The sequence below is a fragment of the Dama dama genome, chromosome 9, assembly GCF_033118175.1.
Source record: "Dama dama isolate Ldn47 chromosome 9, ASM3311817v1, whole genome shotgun sequence".
NCBI lineage: Eukaryota > Metazoa > Chordata > Mammalia > Artiodactyla > Cervidae > Dama > Dama dama.
Window position 1 is genome coordinate 19,594,985 of NC_083689.1, and position 23,487 is coordinate 19,618,471.

Below are 23,487 nucleotides of genomic sequence, written 5' to 3' on the forward strand. Positions count from 1 at the left end.
CTATTGATCCAAACTCAGATTCACCACTTCTATTGTCTGCCAACTCCAATATACTATTGAGCTCACCCAGAGTTTTTTCTTTCAATTATATTTTTCAACTCTTCAGTTTTCATTTGGTTTTGTGCCTTCTATTTCTTTGCTGACATTTTCCATATTTTTGTTTCAAGATTTTTTCTAATTTTTAATTGAAAAAGTTTGTGATGGTTGCCTTAACATTCTCATAATTTAATTCCAAAGTATGAGATGTTCCAAGGATAGCCTCTTATGATTGTCATTCAAGGATAATCATCCTATGACTGTCTGTGTCCTACTAGTAATTTTCTTGGTCCCTGACATAATCTATGATTTTTCTATACTTTTTATTCTTTCCTGGACTTCTTACATATTGAGATACTCTAGATCCTATTTAATCTTCCATTTTCACATACATTCATCTCAGTTAGATTTATCACATTGGTCCTGATATAATTTTGTGTGCCCTGATTCCCATGACAATGCAGTTTTCAGAGCTCTTGGAGTGCCACTCTGTCCTGCCTTGGAAGACAGCATAGGCTCTCACACTGCAGTTCATATTTTATTGTTTGGGCATATTATATGAGTTCACATTTGCTTTATGAGGTGACTGCTAAGCACTTCTTATGCAGCATTGAAGAATCCCTTTCTTGAGCTCCTTCCTCTCCAAGGTCCTCCTCCCTTCCTCTCTGAGAGAATGAAGGATGCCCCATGCCACCTCTGGGCGGGAGTAGAAGTTTGGACTCCATGTCTAGTGAGAAAAGAAAAAGGACATGTCACCCTGGGTTTCCTGCTGCCATTGCATGCTAAGAAACTTCAGTCATGTCAGACTCTGTGCAACCCTATGGACTGTAGCCCACCAAGCTCCTCTATCTATAGGATTCTCCAGGCAAGAATACTAAAGTGGGTTGTCATGCCCTCCTCCAGGGGATCGTCCCGACTCAGGGATTGAACCCCACATCTGTTATGTCTCTTGCAATGGCAGGCAGGTTCTTCACCACTAGCGCCACCTGGGGAGTCCTGCTGCTGCCATTACGTGAAGGCAAATGTCCAGACCTCCTTCTTAGTCTCCCTGATACCCATCCCACAGGCTATATCCTACACCTGTGGGAGACAATAGGACAAACTCCCAGCTTTGTCTCCACTGATATACACTGAATATGAAAACACCCACCTGGATTGCTGGCTGTTCTCCGCTGGAGGTGGGGTGAGTAGGAGAGCAGATTTCTGACTTACTCTTGTTGATGTTGCCCAGTGGGCCTATAGCATGACTTCCTAGGTCACTTGCTGTCATGGGGCTAGAGAATCAGTGAGGCCTGGGTCAGCAGGAAAGAACATACCTTATGCTATCTGATGACCTTAGATGGGTAACAGGCATCTATACTTCCTGCTTAGTTCCCACTGATGTCAGAGGGTTATCCATGGTATTTGGGTGGTGAAGAGCAAGTTTTGTCAAAAACGTTTCTGTTCTGTGAGTCCCATGTTCTAATCTTTTGGCCAAAGAGAACAGGTCTTCCTTAGGGTTCTGTTAGGTGGATTAAAATGGAGGAAGTCTCGTTCAGGCTTCAAAAGCAGGGGAGCAGGCCTCTGACCTGCTCCTGACCTGCCTGGACCCTTCCTGGATTCCACGCCTGCCTGTAAGCACAGCTGGTTAGGGGGCACTTTAGATAAGAAAGGAAGTGAATCTTGGAATCTTTCAGCCCCTGGAAGTCTGGCAACCCCCCTGGCGTCTAATGAAATCCTATGACTTGTAAGGTGAAACAAAACAGCAAAAAATTGTAAAGAGGTTAAAGCAAAACCAGAGCTGCACTTTTGTGGGCAAACTGATATCAGTTTGTGGTGGAAGCTCTGGAAACTGTGATTTGAAGTCTCATCTGTGGGGTGGATGCACCCCCACCCCCCTGGCCCCCCGGGGCCCTTTTCAAATTGGGACTCCAGATTGCTGTAAACTAAGGACTTTCTAGTGCTTTTTAAGTTTGGAGGTAGGTTGGCCCAATTTGGTGATTTATATGCAGTTACTCCTCTGTTGTTTCTATTTCTTTTCTTTTAATGACTGTAGATTGAAATTAAGTCGAATAATCTTCTATATAAAGTTGAAGTGGTTTATATGTATAATGAGTGATTTCTTTGTTAAAAAACCCTTCAAACCTAAAATGAAAGTAAAACTTTCAGCAAAACAGGTTCTTTTTGTTTGTTTGTGTCTGTTGGCAATTCCAGGTTGCAAGTTTCTCTGGTGATCAGTATGAGATAAACAGGTGATTCAGATAAAACCTAAGACCTCACAGTTGTGTTATTCCTCAAATGCGGAGGTTCTTTCCCAGTCTGTCTGCTCTTTTCGTCTTTCAATTTCCACACATAGTCTGTTTAATTATTTCCATGGTTTTTAATTGTATTTAGCATAGAGAGTCAAAAAAAAATGAGTCTACACTGTCTTATCCAGAACCAGAAAGCACATCTTTTTTGGTAAGGGTTTAATACCATTTTAATATTTTCTATTTTAATATCTATTTCTATTCTTTGAATTACGTATTAGGATGGGTAATATGTCTTAAATTTATTTTATTGTGACAAAAAACACACAACATAAAATTCACCCTGCAAACAATGTATAAGCACACATTACATTATGTTCAACCTCATGCACACTGTTGTGCAACGGATTCTCAAAACTGCCCCCCCAACATTATGTGTGAGTGAAACTCTATACTCACCAAACAACTCCCCAGATCCTCTTAACCCTGTCTTGGAAACCACCTTTCTAATATGTTTTTGACTACTTCAGATACCTCATTTAAATGGAATCATGCAACCTCTGTTCTTTTGTACTGATCTATGTCGCTTACCATTATGCCCTCAAGGCTCATGCATGTTGTAGCATATAACAGGATTTTCTTCCTTTTTAAGGTTAAATAATATTCCATTGTATGTATATGACCCATTTTCCTTATTCTTTCATCCGTTAAAGTTCATTTAGGTTGTTTACATCTTTTTGCTGTTTTTAATAATGCTGCAATGCATTTCTTTCCCCCTGCAATGCATTTTTAAAAATGATTTCCTGGCAGTTTGTGAGATTGGAAAAAATTCTTCTTACATGCATTAACATTATAAATTACATTAATTTATAACAATGTCATAAATTAATGTCATAAATGTCATTAATTACATTTCTGAATTTCTAAAGTATAAATATTTGTTCAGTTCAGTTCAGCTGCTCAGTTGTGTCTGACTCTTTGCAACCCCATGGACTGCAGCACACCAGGCCTCCCTGCCCATCACCAACTCCCAGAGTTTACTCAAAATCATGTCCATCGAGTCAGTGATGCCATCCAACCATCTCATCCTCTGTCGTCCCCTTCTCCTCCCACCTTCAGTCTTTCCCAGCATCAGGGTCTTTTCCAATGAGTCAGTTCTTCGCATCAGGTGGCCAAAGTATTGGAGTTTCAGCTTCAGCATCAGTCCTTCCAATGAATATTCAGGACTGATTTCCTTTAGGATGGACTGGTTGGATCTCCTTGTAGTCCAAGGGACTCTCAAGAGTCTTCTCCAACACCACAATTCAAAAGCATCAATTCTTTGGTGCTCAGCTTTCTTTATAGTCCAACTCTCACATCCATACATGACTACTGGAAAAACCATAGCTTTGACTAGACGGATCTTTGTTAGCAAAGTAATGTTTCTGCTTTTTAATAAGCTGTTACTTATTTGTTACTTAACAGTAAATTTTGCCTGATTATGATTTGTATTAATATCAATTCATTAATAATTTAAGAATTTTTCATCAAAGGTTTTGCTATAATGGATTTTTGTGTGTGTTTATGTTCAGGAAGCTTGCATCGGTATGGGATACCCGATACATGAGTATTTAGTAAAGTTTTGTAGTAAACCTCTAGGATAGGAAGTACCTTCCTAGATTTGAGACAGAAATCCAATAAATAAATAAAGTGATGGATATATTTAACTATATGAGAAGAAAACTGCGGTTTTACTAAACTGTTTTCTACATACTTTTTTACTTGCTATAATGATATTATTTTACTAATGAAAATAAAGTTCTATAATGATTTTGAAATAAAATAACTATTGAAAATGTCAATGAAATATTTATATTTTAGCAATACACTCCCATTGATTTCTTCATCTGTAAAATGGAGATAGATAATAGTATCTTCCTTATGGGTTGCTGTGAAAATACTCAGAAGTAGAGTGCATTAAGTGGCTTCAGTAGCAAAAAACTCGCCTGCCAATGCAGGAGACACAGGTTTAATCCTCCCATTAGGAAGATTCTCCTGGAGAAGGAAATGGTAACCCACTCCAACATTCTTGCCTGGGAAATCCCATGGAGAGAGGAGCCTGGAGGGCTACAGTCCATAGGGACACAAAGTGTCAGACACAACTTAGTGACTTAACAATGTACAGAAAATGCCTGTAATGTATTGTGCAATGTAATGTGCTATTCATTTTTCCACCAGGGTGATTACCATTTTTTTTTTTTTAATGCTTGAAGTCTGTGATTCTTAAATTCTATTTTTGCAAAGAGATCCTTTTAAAAATAAATTCTACCAAGTCTGATGATCCCTTTGGAATAAAAATTCAGGTTTCTGTGTGTGTGTGTGTATGTGTGTGTGTTTGTGTGTATCTATACACCTATATCTCAAACAAAACTTTAAGCCTTATGAAAAGCTACTTACCCAGACTTTATTCTGACTTCCACAAAGAACTTCCTTGTTTTTCTGGTTGTAATTCTGTATTTCTAAATTAGCTACTTATAAGGCTTTTTCATTTTTCAGCTTTTGATATTTTTCTAATAATCTTCTTCTCTGAGAAAATTAGCATGTAGTTCTCTTGCTATGTTAAAATATAATTCCCTTCCCCCAATATAATTATATAATAAGTTAGGATAAATTGAAAGTCAATGACTATTGTTTTATTACATAGATGTTTACCATTCTAGGACTTGAGTCTGATCCAGATATTACGATTACATTTTCTTTCTCATTTTTTTCTTTGGATCATCTAAATGGTAAATTTCTCCTTTTTGTTTAATTTCTAAGAATTCATCACTGGTTTATCTTTCTCCAGTATAAATTTAAATCTCTTTTCAGTAGATCCAGATGCAATTTATCATCTTCAGTTCCTGCTTAGGGCCTTCCCTCTTGGGATTGTACAAACACATACATAGACATACCTATATACACTGTATCTGGTTGGTTAGAGGAGAAAATTATGGTTATCTCTGGGCAAAAGGACTGGGAGATGGTATGAGACAGAACATTTTACTGATTGTACCACTGTTTGAAGATTTCCTATATGTGTATCTATGACCTAGCCCCCTCTCCCACAAAAAAATTAAAATAAAATAGCGTTAGATCCCTATCTACTGGTCTGTAATAGCAAGTTAAAGAGAAAATGAATATACGATCCAATTTTATAAAAAATTTAAGGACAGCCGTAAAAAAAAAAAAATCCTAAATATGGCATGTGGTTTTGTTGGGCTATGTGAGGTACCTGAACACGGGGAAAGGACTGAAGAAAAGCTGTTTGTTTAGCTTTCATTTACTTGTTGTTGTTGTTTAGTTGTTAAGTCCTATTTCTCTCTTTTGCCCGTTAGGCTCCTCTGTCCAAGGGCTTTCCCAGGCAAGAATACTGGAAGGGGTTGCCATTTCCTCCTCCAGGGTATCTTCCCTACCCAGGGATCGAACCAGCCTCTCCTGCATTGACAGCTGGATTCTTTATCACTCAGCAACCAGGAACTCGCCCCGCCACCCGCACCCCGCAACCTGTACAGCCTGGGGAATCCATGGACTCCCCCGTACACCCCCGCCAACCCCCAGCCTTCAATCCGGTCCCTCGAGCCGCCTTCTCCCGCTCTCCGGCCGGTCTAGCCAAGCCCCACCCCGGCATTATCCCCGCCCCTGGAACTAGTCTCTGCCCAGCCTTAGGCTTAGACTCTAGCACCGCCCCCCAGATCCGTACCCAGTCAAAGCCCCGACCTTAGTCCCCTAACAGGACGGGTGTCCGCCCACAACCGAGCCCTCCAGGCTTGGTTCCGCCCACAAGCGAGTACCCGCCCACAGCCCCGCCCCTAGAGCCGGTTTCAGTCCCTGGCTCTGACCCACACTGCGGCCCAGCCTTGGACTCACTACACAGACGAGAACGCCTCGTCCGAGGCTTGGGTGCAAGGCCGCAGTCGCCCGCCGCCTCAACCCTGCAGGGCTCCACTGTCCGCGGCGGCTAGATGCCGGAAACTGAAGCCCCTGCTCCAGCCCAAGACCGGAAGCGGAAGCGTCCATGGTACAGAGGAAGAAATAGTGGGGCGGCTCGCTGAACTGTGGGTACGGTCTTCTCCGCTGGGGGATTGGATTCACGTGGTACGTTCGGCATCATTATAAGAGGCTGGACTCTGTGGGCTGCCGGCACTCTGGGCTCCCTTAGGAGTCTAGGAAGGGGCATGAGTCTGGGGCACCCCGGTCACGGGCTATAGAGTTCCTCCCCCTTTCCCGCGAGCCGCGTTTCCACCCCTGGGGCCTCAGGCTGTTCCGGCAGATCGGCGCAAAGCCTCTGTTTCCTCCTAGCTCTGGGCACCACTGTCCCCTCAGAATTCCCCATCTCCCCACCATCTTTCCCCGGTGTGTTTTTTGCCTCCGAGGGGACATTTAGTCGTCTGGAGGCATTGTTTTGATTGTTACAAATGGGAGGGGCTGCTACTGGCTTCAAGTGGGTGGAAACCAGGGATGCTATTGGACATCCTACAGTGCACTAAATAGCCCCGTGACAAAGCATTATCAATAGTGCTGAGGTTTGGAAACCCTGTTCTAGGGTCTTAAAATCTGCAAAGCCCTGAATGAACTTAAAAGGTTAGCGGAGACACTTTTAGTGCCCTGAGTGACGAGTCTTGTTAACAGTGCCTGGAATCACAAAAAGACAGTCACTATCCAGTTAAAAGAGTTGAGGAGAGCGAATGAATGCACACCGCGTGAAGCCGCTTCCTCCAACTCAGAGGGCCGGTGGCTGGACAAGAATCAGGAAAATCTAGTCGTAACCTGCAATTACGTGTTAAATCGGTGCAGTAAATATTAATACAAAAAAAGAAAAGTGAATGGTGTGGCCCTTTCATCCAGCGATTGTATTATGCCTCCCAAAAAAATCTCAAAAGCAATCTTTGTATTCTTCCCCCACCCCCACCCCCGCAGACAAGTAAATTATATCTGGAGTTCAAGTCTGAGTTGAAACCAGTCTCAAGGTTCACCTGTCCTCATTGACACGTGGATTTCTGTGTGACCAGGTGAGTACCATGTGGATCTTGTAGAAACAATTTCCAGCAGCCTCAGCTATGCAGAACTGCTAACAGGTCTTTCTTGTGCTCAGGCTGTAAACACAAGGAGTCACTGAAAATGAAAATATCTTTAATAAAAAAAAAAGTATGTTTGATGGGGATTATATTCAAGGGAAAGATAGTAAGGAGTGTGGTGATGCATGTGTAAATAAGTAGATACAGTTATGTGCAAATAAATGCACATTAAACAAGCATGTTAATAACTACACATAAGTAACAAATATATATTTACTTGCATTCCATAATACTGAAAATTTTAGGATTTTATATATTTTAAGTATGTTTTGTATATTTAAGTATAAATATATACTTCTTTTATGTGTATCTGTAGTATTAAAAGTCATCCCACTAAAGACTAGCAGGACCACTTAGCAACATTCCTCAGGCCTGGTTCAGTTTGACTTCTAAAACCCTATAAATCTTCCACGAAGATTCAAAACGGTGCATGGGGGAAAATGTAATTTGTACTTCTTTATATTGGCAACAAATTCAAAATTGAATTAACCAGCAGCCAAATGTCTTTTGAGCAAGTGTTTGGTTTTATTTTGTGTTTTGTTTTGTTTTATCTTCTGAGATTTGAAAATCAGATGGAGGAATACTGAGCAACAGCTTGTAGATGCAAGGGTACGGCAGTAGTTTCTACAGATTATACTCTACACCTTGCCTTCTAATAAGAATTAACTTTATTTCTTTAACTGTTTCTGAAATAACAGTCTGGTGATTTATATTGCAGAGAATCGTTTTGAGTAATAGTATATTGTTGGTTTTCACTAATTGTATTTGCGTGTGTGCCTTTTTCATTCTGTCTTTTCTGTAACATTCTTAAGGGGAATGCTTGCTTGTCATGCAGTAGATAGGCTTTGAGTGTACAATTTTTGGTAACCAACTGTCCTCTTTTATTTGACTGAGGGGTTTGCTGGGCTTGCCAGGTGGCTCAGTGGTAAAGAATCCCCCTGCCAATGCAGGAGACCCAGGTTTGATCCCTGGGTCGGGAAGATTGCCTAGAGAAAGAAATGGCAACTCACCCACTCCAGTATTGTTACCTGGAAAATCCCATGGACAGAGGAACCTCACAGGCTACAGTCTATGGGGTTGCAAAGAGTTGGACATGACTGAGTGACTGAACCCTCATGCATGAGGGTTTTACCAGGTCACAGAATATTTTGGGTTCAAACTAGAATTAGGACTCTAGGCATGGATTGAGAGAATTAATATTGTTAAAATGTCCATAGTACTCAAGACAATACACAGATTCAATGTAACCCCTGTCAAAAATCCAGTGGTATTTCTTATAGAAATAGAACACCTAAAATTTGTATGAAAGTGCAAGAACAATGGCTTATAGTTTTCAGTATATAGGTCTTTCACACCCTTGGTTAAATTCCTAGGTATTTTATTCTTTTTGATGCAATTGTATAATGGGATTGTTTTCTTAATTTATTTTTCTTATAGATCATTATTAGTGTAAGGAAACAACAGATTTTGTGTGTATTGATTTTGTACCCTGCAACTTTACTGAATTCAATTGTTACAAGTTTTTTAATGAAATCTTTATGGTTTTCTACATGTAAAATCATGCCATCTGCAAATAGTGAAAAGGTTTTACTTTTTTCTTTCCGATTTAGATGCCTTTTATTTCTTTTTCTTGCCTGATTGCTCTGGCTGAGACTTCCAATACTATGTTGAATAGAAGTGGCAAGAGTGTGGGCATCCTTGCCTCTTCCTGATCCTAGAGGAAAAGCTTTCAGCTTTTCACATTGAGTATGATGTTAGTTGTGGGCTTATTGTACATGGCCTTCATTATCTTGAGGTATGTTTTCTCTGTACCTGCTTTGTGGAGAGTTTTTATCATAAATGGATGTTAAATTTTGTTGAATACTTTTTCTGCATCTGTTGAGACAATTATATGATTTTTTCCCCTTATTTTGTTTATGTGGTATACCACATTGATTGAATTGAACCACCCCGTTATCCCTGGAATAAATCCTACTTGATCATGGTGTGTGATCCATGGTGTATGATTTATTGTTGAATTTGGTTTGTTAGTATTTTGTGGAGGATTTTTGCATCTGTTCATCAGGGCTGTTGACCTGTAATTTTCTTTTTTTTTGTGGCTTCCTTGTCTGGTTTTCAGTATCAGGGAAATACTTTCCCTGTGAACTGTGTTTGAAAGAATTCCCCCTCTTCTATTTTTGGGAAGAGTTTGAGAAGGCTTGGTGTTAGTTCTTCTTGGAATGTTTGGTAAAGTTTATCTGTGCAGCTGCTTGGTCCTGGGCTTTCATTCACTGAGAGGTTTTTGATTACTGATTCAGTCTCCTTGCTAGTGATCAGTCTGTTTAGATTTTATATGTCACTCAGAGAAATAGAAAATGTGAACTGCTGATGTTGACAGGGGCTTCCCTGGTGGCTCAGTGGTATAAAATCTGCCAGCCAATGCAGGAGACACGGGTTCAATCCCTGGGTCGGGAAGGTCCCCTGGAGAAGGAAATGCAGTATTCACTGCAGTTTTCTTGCCTGGGAAATCCCATACACGGAGGAGCCTAGCAGGTTCAATCCCTGGGTCGGGAAGGTCCCCTGGAGAAGGAAATGCAGTATTCACTGCAGTATTCTTGCCTGGGAAATCCCATGCACGGAGGAGCCTAGCAGACTACAGTCCATGGAGTTGCAAAGAGTTAGACATGAGTTAACAACTAAACAACAACAGTCTTTCAAATAGATTCCTTGTAGTATGATTGACAGGAATATGATAAATGTTTTGCATTTCACTTGAGGTTGACAGATTTCCTTCCATAGGGGCTGTATTTGTACCCCAACAGTATATAAGAGTGCTCTTCTGTACTGCCTTGGCAATGAAAGGTGTGGTCCCCTGTGTCTTTGCTGATTTGACAAATAAGAAATGGTATCATTTTAGTGCAATCTCTGTCTTTGTTCTGTAAATAAGATAAGTGACAGTTCTACCAATTGAATAGGTAGTGGTGGAAACTGAACAAAACTGTGTCTCAGAGTGGGTGGGACATGAGGAAATGAGATAGAGAGTGAGAAAAAAAAAACTTTGGCTGTGGTGAGGAAGAGAGACTGGGTGGTAACTAGAAAGAAAACTCTGTGATTAGAATAGTAGTGTCTGTTTACTGAAAACACTGCATTGAGTTTAAATGGTGCGAGGAAGTCCAGTAGAGTGGGAGAGCTTGAGAGGAAGGGCAAAGTAGAGATAATTGCAGGCGTCCAGCTCCTAAAAGGGATGGAGCCCAGAAGAGAGCTGTACCACCCAGCATTGTAGAGAAGCCAGGTCCTGGTTTATAACCAGAGAGGGAGAAAACCATGGTGCAGAATACAGTTTTGGTGACAAGATGGGAAGGTAGATTCCTTCTCACGAAGATGACTAAGAAGTAGGATGCAGGACCATTTGCTGAAAGTGAAGATGTATTTGTTACCTATCTCTGCGTGACAAATCATCCCCAACCTTAGTAACTAAAACAGTAATCCTTTGCTGGGCTTCCTTGCTGGCTCAGTGGTTAAGGACGTGCATGCCAGTGCATTTTAAAGGTAGCAGTGTGTACAAACACATACTACATTTTGATGGAGGACGTGGTGGACAGTCTAAGAAAGGCTCATCCTCAGTAGCCTGGAGAGAGAGACTGTGACAATTTCATATTTTCCCATTCATTCCAGAGCCCAGTCCTGAGTGCACTGTGGGGACAAGAGGAGGGGCATCCTGGTTCTCCAGCTCCCTGTTGCTGAGGAAAACGTCACTGTCTGAATTGCAGGATGGCGACCATGGTCCTGTCCCCTACTTGTGGTGAGTTTGAGGGTCAGCCCTCAGAACTGACTAAGTGCTAGAGTCTCATGCATCACAGAGCCAGTGGAGGGAGGGAACTGAGCAGATGAGGCATGAGTGTTACTCCTGGAGCCCCAAGGTCATGGATGCCTGACTGTCTGCTTCTTGGGATTTGGGACTTAGCTGGTTTGTGACTCTGGGGAGACGTCACCTGTGTCGCAAATGCGTGGGAGCTTTTAAATTATACTTCTGATTCTTTGTATACACTTGAGCAAGTAACAGTGGTATCCTTTGGCAGTTCAGTTTCTTCATCTGCAAAACAGGAATAGTCCTTTCTTCCTCCGGTGTGGTATAAGACCTTTGGCACTATTTTCTGACCCTGAATGAGACAGAGCTCCGTTCTGCCTCCAGGGGAAGCTGGGTGTGGGTGTTTGGGTGTCGGTATGTCCTCTTTATCTTGGGGATACAGTCAGTTACAAGTAGGTGAGGAAGCCTAAGCCTCCAGGTTTGTGAGTGAGAACAGTGGGCAAGCCTGGGTTCTTGGGGTATTTCTTCTTCTCCAGCTCAGTCGTCCCTGTACACAGCCCCTCACCAGAAAGGATACACAGAGGAGGAAGGGTTGGCCGGTGGCTTCCCGACAGACTGGTTACAGGTGAGTCAGACATTCCTGTTTCCAGATTGTACTCCTTTGATCAGAAGTTGAACTTGTCCCTTCAGTGACCTGGAGCTGGATCAGGTTTTCAGGCATCTGGTGGAGGGTTCGGGGCGACCCAAACAACGTCAGCACATGCCAGCATTTACTGCCATGTCGCGCTTCCTCCAAGGTCACTGTCTACACCATGTTTTGCTGAGAGTTTTGTTTTTTTAATTTTACTGAGGTGTTGGTGATTTACAATGTTAATTTCTGGCGTATAACAGAGTGTCTTAGTTATACACACACATATATTTTCTTTTTCATATTCTTTTCCATTATGGTTTATCAAAGGACATTGAATATAGTTAACCTGTGCTATACAGTAGGACTTGTGGTTTATCCATCCTATATATAATAGTTTGCCTCTGCTAATCCCAAACTCCCAGTCCTTCCCTCCGTCCCCCTCCACCAGTCCCCTTTGGTGAGAGTTTTAAGGGGAAGCTAGGGAAACACATGCCTGTGTCCTAAACTCAGGCAGTTGCTGGTGGCCACTGAGGCATCTTTCATCCATTTGCCAAGTACTTCTCTGATTTCTGCAGTGTCTTAGGCCTGTGCTCAGCCTTTGAGGTTGAGGGGAATTTGATTGCAGGATGTCACGGTCTCACTGGAAAAGAAAATTGCCTGTGTGTCAGGGGCACATGCGGCCCTGGGGGTGGACATTAGACAGGAGATGAGTGTCCAGGGCCGAGCCCAGGAGTAGTCGAGAGCAGAGCTCAGAACCCTGCCCACACAGCTCCTGCTTTGGACTCTCTCTTCCTATTCTTGTTGTCCTTGGCTTTTTTCCTCTCAGCATTGGTGGGGATGGTCCTTAGTTAAGCCACGGTGTTTATGGTGGTTTAGGACTTGGTGACTTTCGAGGACGTGACCGTGGAGTTCAACCAGGAGGAGTGGGCACTGCTAGACTCTTCTCAGCAAAAGCTGTATAGAGATGTGATGCTGGAGAACTACGGGAACCTGGCGTCGCTTGGTAAGCCCTACATCATCCCTGCATTTATTTAATGACTCAGATAATAAGACTTTTTTTAAATTGAGGTATCTATCATTCTTATAACATAAAATTCACCATTTTAATCATTAAAATTTTTTTAAATTTATTTTTTAACAGTTTTTAATTGAAGGATAATTGCTTGGCTTTTGATATAGTCAAAGTTGTGCAGCCATCAACACTAATTTCAGAGCATTCTCATCACTCTTAAAAGAAACCTGTACCCATTAAAGTGATCAGTACATGTTATCTTCCCTACCCCCACTGCCTGCAGCTGTTAATTTGCTTCCTGTTTCTGTGGATTGGCCTATTCAGAACATTTTCGTGTCAGTGGAATTATGAAATATGTGATCTTTCTGTCCCATTTCTTTCCAGCAACTTAATGTTTAAAGGTTTAGCTCTATTGTAGCATTTATAGATTCTTTATTCTTTTTTATGACTGAATAATCCATTTTATGGATATACCACATTTTGTTTATTCATTCATTGGTTAATAAACATTTGGGTAGTTTCCACTTACTGGCTAGTTTAAATAATGCTGCTATGAATATTTGTGTACAAGCCTTTGTTTAAACACCTATTTTTAGTTCCTCTTTGGTATATATCCAGGAGTGGAATTTTGGGTTTTATATTACTAGGTTTAGTTTTCTGAGGAACCACCAACCTGTTTTTTACACCAGCTGCACCAATATATGAGAGTTCCAATTTCTCTGTGTTGTCTCCCAGTATTTGCTTTTTTGAAGATAGCCATCATATTGGGTATAATGTGGTATCTCACCTGTTTTGGTTTGAGTGCATGCTCTGTTGTCTGATTCTTTGTGATCCCATGAGCTGTAGCCTGCCAGGCTCCTCTGTCCATGGAATTTTGGCAAGAATACTGGAGTCAGTTGCCATTTCCTGTTCCATGTTTTGATTTGCATTTCCCTAATTACTAATGAAATGGAACATTTTTTCATGTAATTGTTGACTGTATGTCATTTTTGGAGAAATGTCTTTTCAAGCCACGTTTTAAATTTGGTTGTTGATCTTTTTTGTTTTTGGGTTTTAGAAGTTTATTATATTCTGAATGCTAGACCCTATCTGCAAATGGTTTCTCCCATTGTGTGATATCTTTTCATTTTCTTGATAGTGTCCTTTGATACACAAGTTTTAATTTTGATAAAGTCCAGTTTATGTGCTTTTTTCTTTTTTTCCTTGTGCTCTTGGTATCATACCTAGTTATTGCCAAGTCCAATGTCCTGAAATTTTGCTTCTATGTTTTTTTCCAAAACGTTCTAGTTTTACTTTTTCAATGAAATCTTTTACCTATTTGGAGTTAATTTTTATATGGCTATTTTGGCCCAGTTGCCAAAAGTTATTTGACCATAAACATGTGAGCTTATGTACTCTCAGTTATTTTCCATTAACCTGTGGAAACCTGACATAACCTGATGGATCTGTCATTGTGCCAGTATCACATTGTCTTCATTACAGTTGCTTTGAAGTAATGTCAGTAAATGGGATTCTTCCTACTTAGTTCTTTTTCAAGATTGCTTGTTGTCTATTCAGGATCCTTTGGCAATCCATATGAATTTTAGGATCAGCTTGTCCATTTATTAAAAAAAAAAAGTCCATTAGAAATTTGATGGTGATTTCATTGAATCTGTAGATGATTTTGGTTAGTATTCTCATCTTGGGTGTGTGCTTAGTCACTCAGTTGTGTCCAGCTCTTTGCGACCCTATGGACTGTAGCCTGCTAGGCTCCTCAGTCCATGGAATTTTCTAGGCCAGTATGCTGGAGCAGGTTTCCATTTCCTACTCTAGGGGATCTTCCCAGGCCAGGGATCAGACCCACTTCTCTTCTTCTTCAGTGGCAGGTGGGTTCTTGACCACTAGTGCCACCTGGGAAGCCCTAGTATTGTCCTCTTAATATTAAATTTTTGAATATATATTCTCTGTTACTTACTTTTAATTTGCTTGTGTCATGGTCCAGTAGATACTTTATATGATTTTATTGTTTTTAAATTTATGTAGACTTGTTTTGTGACCTAACGTATGCTTTGTTACAGAGAATCTTTCACATGCACTTGAGATGAGTGTATATTCTGTTGTTGAATAAAGTGTTTTTTTGTCTGTGAGGTCTAGTAAGTTTATAGGATTGTTTAAGTCCTGTGTTTCTTTGTTGGTCTTTAACGAGTTGTTCTACCCATTACCCATTATTAAAAGTGGGGCACTGAAGTCTGCAACTATTATTGTAGATCTATTTCTCCCTTCAATTCTGTGAGTTTTGAACTTACACATTTTAGACCTTAGTTGCTAGGTAGTATATGTCTGTAATTATCATATTTTCTTGATTAATTGATCTCTTAATCATGGTGTAATATCTTTTTTGTGTCTTGTAACAGTTTTTGTCTTAAAGTCTATTTTGCCTCATAGTAGTATAGCCACATTCTCTCTTTTTTATCTCTTGTTTGTATGGAATTTGTTTTTCCATTTGTTGATTTTAAACCTGTTAGTGTCTTTAGATATAAAGTGAGTCTCTTATAGATCACGTATCATTGATTATTTCCTATCCGTTCTGCTAAAATCTGTCTTTTAATTGTGACAGGTTAATCCACTTACTTTTAATGGAATTCCTTATAAGAAGGACTTAGTTGTGTCATTCTGTTTTTTTCTGTATGCTCTATATCATTTTTTTTCCTCCATTATTGTTTACTTTTGTATTAGATATTTTCTAGTGGACCATTTTGATTCCCTTTTCATTTCTATTTCTATTTTTTAGTTATGTTCTTAGTGGTTGTGGGAGGGATTACAGTTTTAATTTTAGACAGTCTGTTCTGATTTAATATCAACTTTATTTCAGTATACAAAAGATTAACTCCTGTGTAGCTGCACCCCTCCTTATACTGTTTTTTTTTTTAACAAATTATATCCTTATATGTTGTATTCCATTGCACAGGCATTTCCCTTTTAAATCATTGGAAAAAAAGGGAAGTCACAGCCAAAAATAACAAGGAGTTAAAAATCCAAAAAGAAACAATTGTTTTTGATGTTTATGTTTACCTGTGTATTTTCCTTTATTGGTGTTCTTCATATGTTTGTGTGGATTTGAGTCAGTCTTCATTGCCCATTCATTTCAAGCTTAAAATTTTCCTATTAGCGTTTCTTGTAGGATAGATATGTTAATGACAAGTATTCAGATTTTGTTTATAGGAATATCTTGATTTATTTTTGAAGGGCAGTTTTGCTACATATAGAATCTTTGGTTAACTTTTTTTTTTTAAGTAGCTTGGGTATATTTTCCCAATGTCTGTTGCCTATGCTTTCTCATCCAAAATTGGCTATTACTCTTACCAATAATTCGGTGTATGTGTTGAATCACCTCTCTTGCTGCTGTCAGGGATACTCTTTGACTTCTCAGAGTTTAATTATATTGTGTTTTAGGATGGATTCTGATTCTTTGAGTTTATCCTGTCTTGGGTTCGTTAAGCTTCTTGGTTGTGTACATTATGTCTTTCATCAAATTTGGGGAGATTCTTAGCCATTATTTCTTTAAATATCCATTCTGTCCATTGTCTTCTTCACTTAAGGGGCTCCTATTATGTGTATGTTGGTATCCTGTGAGTCTTTTAGGTGCTGGCTGTATTTTGTTTATTTTCTTTACTTCTGTTTTTCAGACTGAGTAGTATAAATTGTCCTATCTTCTTAGTTACTGATTCTTTCTTCTTGCTCAAGTCTGTTGTTGAACCCCTCTTCTGAATTTTTCATTTCAGGTATTGTACTTTTCAACTCCATAATTTCTGTTTGGTTTTGTTTTATAATTTCTCTCTTTAAGGTATTTTCTCTTTGATCAGAATTTGTTTTTATGGTTTCCTTTAGGTCCTTGATCATACTTAAAATAGTTAATTTAAATTCTTGATGTAGTCACCAAGCCCAAAATTTGGGCTTCCTCAAGGATAGTTTCTACTAATTGTTTTTTTCCTGTAATGGACCATTAGTTCAGTTCAGTTGCTCAGTTGTGTCCAACTCTTCACAACCCCATGGATCATAGCACACCAGGCCTCCCTGTCCATCACCAACTCCTAGAGTCTACTCAAACTCATCTCCATTGAGTCGGTGATGCCATCCAACCATCTCATCGTCTGTCGTCCCTTTCTCCTGCCCTCAATCTTTCCCAACATCAGGGTCTTTTCCAGTGAGTCAGTTCTTCACATCAGGTGGCCAAAGTATTGGAGTTTCAGCTTTAACATCAGTCCTTCCAATGAATGCTCAGGACTAATCTCCTTTAGGATGGTCTGGTTGGATCTCCTTGCAGTCCAAGGGACTCTCAAGAGTCTTCTCCAAGACCACAGTTCAAAAGCATCAATTCTTCAGCACTCAGCTTTCTTTATAGTCCAACTCTCACATCCATACATGACTACTGGAAAAATCATAGCCTTGACAAGACGGACCTTTCTTGGCAGAGTAATGTCTCTGCTTTTTAATATGCTATCTAGATACTTTTGTTTATTTGCCTGCCTTATAGTTTTTTGTTGTTGTTGAAAACTAGACATTTAGAATGTTGTAACATAATTCTGGAATCACTTCTTTTCCCATCCCTAAAGTTTGTTGATCTTATTTGTCCTAGTTGATGTGATATGCATGTTATCTTTCTGAATGTCAGTATTGGTTGTACATGGCCACTGAAAAGTGTTCTGTTAGCTTAAGGGTTGTTGTTGTTTTAGTTTCTATGTCCAGCTCTTTGCAACACCATAGACTACAGCACACCAGGCTCCTGTGGCCATGGGATTTCCCAGACAAGGAGAGTAGAGTGGGTTGCTATTCCCTTCTCCAGGGGGTCTTTCTGACCTAGGGATCGAACCTCTGGCTCCTGTCTTCACAGGTAGATTCTTTACCACTGAGCCACCAGTGAAACTCCAGCTTCATGGTTAACTAATGATTTATCAGAGATTTCCTTAAACAGTTGGAACAAAAAAGAAAAAAGCTCCTAGTCTCTCTATACAGGGGCATACCTTCAAACTCAGGCAGTTTACAGCTTTGGCTCAGTTTTCACTTCCTCCTTGTGCCGAGCCTGAAGGCCTGTCAGTGGTGAGGCCTTAGTGCCCTCTCATGGCTTTTCTGAACGTGTGCCCAAGCCTGGGTGTGCATGTGGCTGTCCAGAGTCAAAGGAGTATGAGGGAGCTTTATAAAAATTCCCCCAAACATTTTAGGTTATACTTTTACTCTAGGCTTCTTGATTTGCCTTTTGCTTTCCTCTGCTGTTTCCATTTGCCTCAGGCAGTAGTGGCTAATATATTGCCTTTTTAACACCTTCAGCACATGCCCACTGTGTAACCAGCTCAACCTTTGGAGAGTTTGGGGTTAGATAAATAAAGGCAAGCCCTTTGAGCCAGTCCTTCAGGGAGCCACCAGAAAGGTCAAAACAAGCCACCACAGTGTGTTGAGAATAGGGTCTATCCTGCACCCCCTAGTACTAAGAGTTGTCTTCAATGTCACAGCCAAAGCACGGAACAGAGGATGAGTCAAGGGTCAGTTAAAAATGTCAGCTATTTTTTGTCCTTGATTAAGCATTTTCCTGGTTGCTGTAGACTTCTGGTAAGTTTTCAGGGTTATGATAAAGTTGTTCTGATAGTTTTTCCAGTTTATGCACTGTTTCTGTAGAGGGAAGGACTTTTGAAGCTCCATGTTCCGTGATTTTCATTGTTGTTTTTTCCTCACCAGACCCCAAGCTTGTCTCTGTTTCTGGGGTGTAGGAGTATGGTGATGAAGGAGACAGATATGGTCCCCATGCTCGTAGAGCTATTTAGTGCCTTCCCTATGAGCTGAGTATTCCTTCCCCTGACTTTATATTTTCCATAGTTAAAAGCTTTATAGCTTTTGGATTTTGTATTTAAACTTGGGCATGGACTTTGGGACTGTGTGTGCCCTGTCACCCTGGATATTGAATGCAATTGCTTGTACTTTTGTTTCCTGAGAGTTACTATAGTCATTAGAATTTAGATATAATTATTCCATTGCTTCAAAAGCCACACTTCCCCATCTTCAGATTTCTTGGCTTCAGTTTCATAGAGTTGCTTGTCACATGCACAGGCCCCCAATAGCACATGTCTTTTCTCCGTGAATAGGATATCATGTTGATAAACCCAGTCTGATCTCCCAGTTGGAGCAAGAAGACAAGGTGATGACAGAGGAAGAAGGAATTCTCCCAGGCACCTGTCCAGGTGAGCTCTAGGAGGATATGAGGCATTGTCTTTGAGGTGTAGCTCTAGCCAGTGATTCAGGGCATGGGAGTGTTACATTGGAGGTACCTAAAATGTGTTCTTTTCTGACAGAGATGGCCAAAGACATTTGGTATGAGCTTCCTCATGCGCCTTCTTTCTTTCCTCTTTAACCCTCTGTTCAATGTCTTCTACTTTAATTTGGACTCAGAGGGGGAAAAAATAATGTCCCTTTTCCTTTTTAAATAAGTCTCATATTAGCTCTTTTTCTGATTCCTTCCTGGAACTCTACCTCCCTGATAATTCCTCCTGGTGTAAATCTCTGATCAACCCTAATCCTTTTAGAGTCCTTTTTAAGTACCTGTAATTTGTATACTCATATGCCTTTCCTTGCAAACCTCCTCAAAAACCCTAACCCCTCAGTTTGTCTTTACTTATATTTCTTTTCACCATTAACTTAAATTTATTTTCAATTTGTTTTAGACTTGGAAACGGTACTTAAAGCAAAATGGTTAACTCCGAAGAAGCATATTTTTAGAAAAGAACATTCTAATGGTGTTAGAGCGGTAAGACCAACGTGGTAATTTCTGGTTTTTCTCAGTAGGAAAATTTCGTAAGTTAGAAAAGTAACAAAATAATCAGGGAAGTCATTATAGGGAAATGTCATTAACATATGAAATAATGATGTTTCAGGAGAGATACTGTAAATCAGTTCTGAATTTAGAGAAAATTATAAATTAGCTCCAGACTTGTTTCTTTGCTGAGAGTTCCCACAAGTAATTACTTCCTTAAATGTGACTGTCAAAATATAAAGTAGTCTTAAACTTATTAGAAAATGCTCTGTGAATATGATAAGGACTTGTGGCAATGCATCTGTCTATGTTCTCTTTAACTCGTAAAAACTCAGACTGGGCAGAAGCCATTTAACAAGCATTTAAAATAGATAGCCACAACATCAATGATAATAATGTAACAGAGTTCCTGGGAGAGAAAATGTGTATAACAGCATTGAATATTTAAAAAAAATTATAAACTATAGTTTTCATTCATCTCTTAACAGGAGAGGAGTCATCTGGGAGTGAAACTCAATGAATGTAACCAGTGTTTTAAAGTCTTCAGCACAAAATCTAACCTTACTCAGCACAAAAGGATTCATACTGGAGAAAAACCCTATGACTGTAATCAGTGTGGAAAATCCTTTAGCAGTAGATCTTACCTTACTATTCATAAGAGAATACATAACGGGGAGAAACCCTATGAATGCAATGACTGTGGGAAAGCCTTCAATGATCCTTCTTCTCTTAGACTGCATGTGAGAATTCACACTGGAGAAAAACCCTATGAATGTAACCAGTGTTTTCATGTTTTCCGCACTAGTTGTAACCTCAAAAGCCACAAGAGAATTCATACGAGGGAGAATCACCATGAGTGTAATCAGTGTGGCAAGGCCTTCAGCACGAGGTCCTCCCTTACTGGGCACAATAGTATTCATACGGGAGAGAAGCCTTATGAATGCAATGACTGTGGGAAAACCTTTAGGAAGAGCTCATATCTGACACAGCATATGAGAACTCATACTGGAGAAAAACCCTATGAGTGTAATCAGTGCGGAAAGTCCTTCAGCAGTAGCTTTTCTCTTACTGTTCACAAGAGGATTCATACTGGTGAGAAGCCCTATGAATGCAGTAACTGCGGGAAAGCGTTTAATAATCTCTCAGCTGTTAAGAAACATGTGAGAACTCACACTGGAGAAAAACCCTATGAATGTAATCATTGTGGAAAATCTTTCACTACTAATTCTTACCTTTCTGTGCACAAGAGAATACATAACAGGTGGATATGAATGCAGTAACTGATTTCTTATCTCTCAGACAACTTGTGACAACTCACACTAGATGTATGAGTCAGCTGCTGCTGCATAACAAATTTCCCTTTGAAACATAGTGGCTTTAAACAGCAAACATATATTATCTATAGATCAGGAATTCAGAACTAGCTTAGATGTGTAGTTCTGGTCAGGATCTCATGAGGTTGTAATCAAGATGTCAGCAGGAGCTGCCATCCTCCACTTTATTGCTAAAGAGTCCACTTCCGAAATGGCTCACTGGCACACCTGGCAAGTTAGTAGCTGGTTGTTGGCAGGGAACCTTCATTTACTCACCATGTTGGATTCTCTGTAGAATCCATAAAAATCTTTATGATGTAGAAGCAGGGTCGTCCCAAAGCAGTGAATTTAAAGAAGAGCTAATGCAGAAGCTACAGTGTCTTTTATGACCTTGTCCCAGAAGGACATATCATCACTTCTTCCATACTTTAAGGGTCACACAGATCACTCCTGATACATTGTGGGAAGAGACCATGCTCAATGTGAATACCAGGAAACAGATTGTTGGGAACCATCTGAGAAATCACTGAAAGAGGGCCTTCAGGAGACCCTCATTCTTTTAGTCTCTTCAGTATGAAGTAATTCGGTAACTCCTGTGTAAATTCACTCATGAAAGAAACGTCATAAGTCCAAGCTTCATGATAAACTTTCAGCTCAAATTCACCCTAATGTACACAAAAGGTTATGTATTGGGAATAAATCTGAGGAAAACAGTCGTGATATCTAGGGAGTCATGTGACAGTTCACACTAAAGGGAAAATCCAATGAACATCATCAGAATGTTAAAGCCTTTAGGGACACTTGTCCCTTAAAATGTCCTTTAGAACATGTGTGAGGAATCACTACAGAGGAACACTCATGTAAGGAATGTGGAAAACCCTGTAGCACAAGCGTTTTTGTTAACAGAAGATGAAATTTCAAGTACCAAGTACTATGGGAAAGCCTTCAGGGTTCTCGCAGTTTTTAAGAGACATGAGGATTGATTCTGCAGAGAAAAAACCATTGAATGGCATCAGTATTGGAAAGCCTTCCAGTTTCCCACATTCCTTAAACTTGTGAGTATAAAGAAGGAGGGAATGCCTTTAATGATACCTCTTACATTAGGAAAAGTATGGAATTCCTGGATGCAAAAACCTGTGAATGGATTAATTTTGGAACGTCTTTCGATGACTTCCGTCTTCGCTGAATTGTGAGAAGTCGCCTGGGAGGGGCAGGAGGGGAGCCCGAGAAGGTCCTCAATGTGAGATTGCCTGAGCTCTTCTCTGAGTGGCTGTGGAGTACTTTAAAATGGGAGTGAAAAGTGTAAATGTTATGTGTGGGATTACCTTTCAGTGTCTCATCCTTAGGTTGGGGCAACTGGTTCTTTAATTGTCAGTCTTTTTGCTTAAGTAGCAACATTTGTGTTTGCAGCTGTGCCCTAAAATAAACCTTAAGTTATGTTCTGTAGTTTTGTATGTAATATATTTATCATCATTGACTCTAAAACTATTAATACACTGCATATTCATAAAGGTATTTCTGACTATTTCCTGAGTGAGTTAGTTTATCCTAGTAAAAGCTAGGATAATTGCTAAACACCTTTTAGCAGTTGCTGAATAGCTAAATTGCTGTATACTTTTTTCTAATTTAATGGCATTTTTATTAAGTGGATTTTATGATGCTGATTCTTTTTTATCTTTCTAGTATGGCAGTTATTTTTAGCCTCTTTATCAATGTCCATTTTCCTCTATGTTTTCTTAAAAGAAGAAGATTTTTTTCTTTAAACTTTTTTTCAAGTTGTTGATGAGTAGTATTGAAAATAGTCAATCCACAGGGCATCCCCAAAGCCCAGGGAGGTGTTCTTCTGCTCGGCTGGCCATGAGAAGTAGGTGGAAGTCATGGAGGGAAGCGAGGGGGACACATCATCATCTGGCTTGTCTGCCTCACCCATATCCTGTTCATCTTACCCATTCATTCTTGTGAAGATGGAGTCAAGCTGTAGAGTTGGAAGAACTATATTTTGATCATGATGACAGTGACCACAGTATGGCAAAAATCACAATGAGTGGGCTGTCTAAGAGGCTCTGATTGGCTCTATTACCTACAGGCTGCTTATTCCTAGACTTCTTACATGATTTAGAAGTACCTTAGTGGTTGAAACTCAAGTGATTTTTTGTTTGTTTGTTTTTGAGGTGATCTGTTAATGTCCTGCTGAATAATATTATTAGTTGGTCATTTTATAAATGTTCCAAGATTATTTGAAAACTGTGTGTGTGTGCGTGTGCTCAGTCGTGTCCAACTCTTTTTGTGACCCCATGGACTGTAGACCTCCAGGCTCCTATGTCCCTGGGATTTCCCAGATAAGAATATTGGAGTGGGTTGCTCTTCCCTTCTCCAAGGGATCTTCCCGACCCAGGTATCAAAGTGGAGTCTTCTGTGTCTCCTGCCTTGCCAAGTGGATTCTTCATCAGTAAGCCACCTGTGTATTCTCTAATTTTCAGATATAGAGTGTATTCTCATTACCTCAAGCTAAACGTGTTTTCAGATATATTAATAGTATGTACATGCAGGTTTTCGCCCTCTCTCAAACATAATTACCAATAGATGTGAATTAAAGTTCTCTACCA

The 23,487-nt window shown here is 40.0% G+C and overlaps 1 protein-coding gene across 5 annotated transcripts; it reads left to right on the plus strand.

The window, feature by feature from the left end:
• The first annotated feature begins 6,065 nt into the window (after nucleotides 1-6,065).
• Nucleotides 6,066-23,487, plus strand: ZNF557 (zinc finger protein 557). Of its 5 annotated transcripts, none has more exons than XM_061150421.1 (8): nucleotides 6,066-6,380; nucleotides 7,203-7,294; nucleotides 11,015-11,141; nucleotides 11,684-11,772; nucleotides 12,655-12,781; nucleotides 18,904-18,999; nucleotides 19,480-19,576; nucleotides 20,057-20,194. In XM_061150421.1, exons 3-8 carry the CDS (start codon nucleotides 11,111-11,113, stop codon nucleotides 20,076-20,078), a joined length of 462 nt encoding a protein of 153 aa, XP_061006404.1. In that variant the 5' UTR covers nucleotides 6,066-6,380; nucleotides 7,203-7,294; nucleotides 11,015-11,110; the 3' UTR covers nucleotides 20,079-20,194. The 5 variants fall into 5 exon arrangements, with proteins under 5 accessions (XP_061006404.1, XP_061006403.1, XP_061006399.1 ...); XM_061150416.1 differs by having other exon boundaries at nucleotides 6,069-6,380; nucleotides 19,480-19,562; nucleotides 20,057-23,487; XM_061150417.1 differs by having other exon boundaries at nucleotides 6,069-6,344; nucleotides 19,480-19,562; nucleotides 20,057-23,487.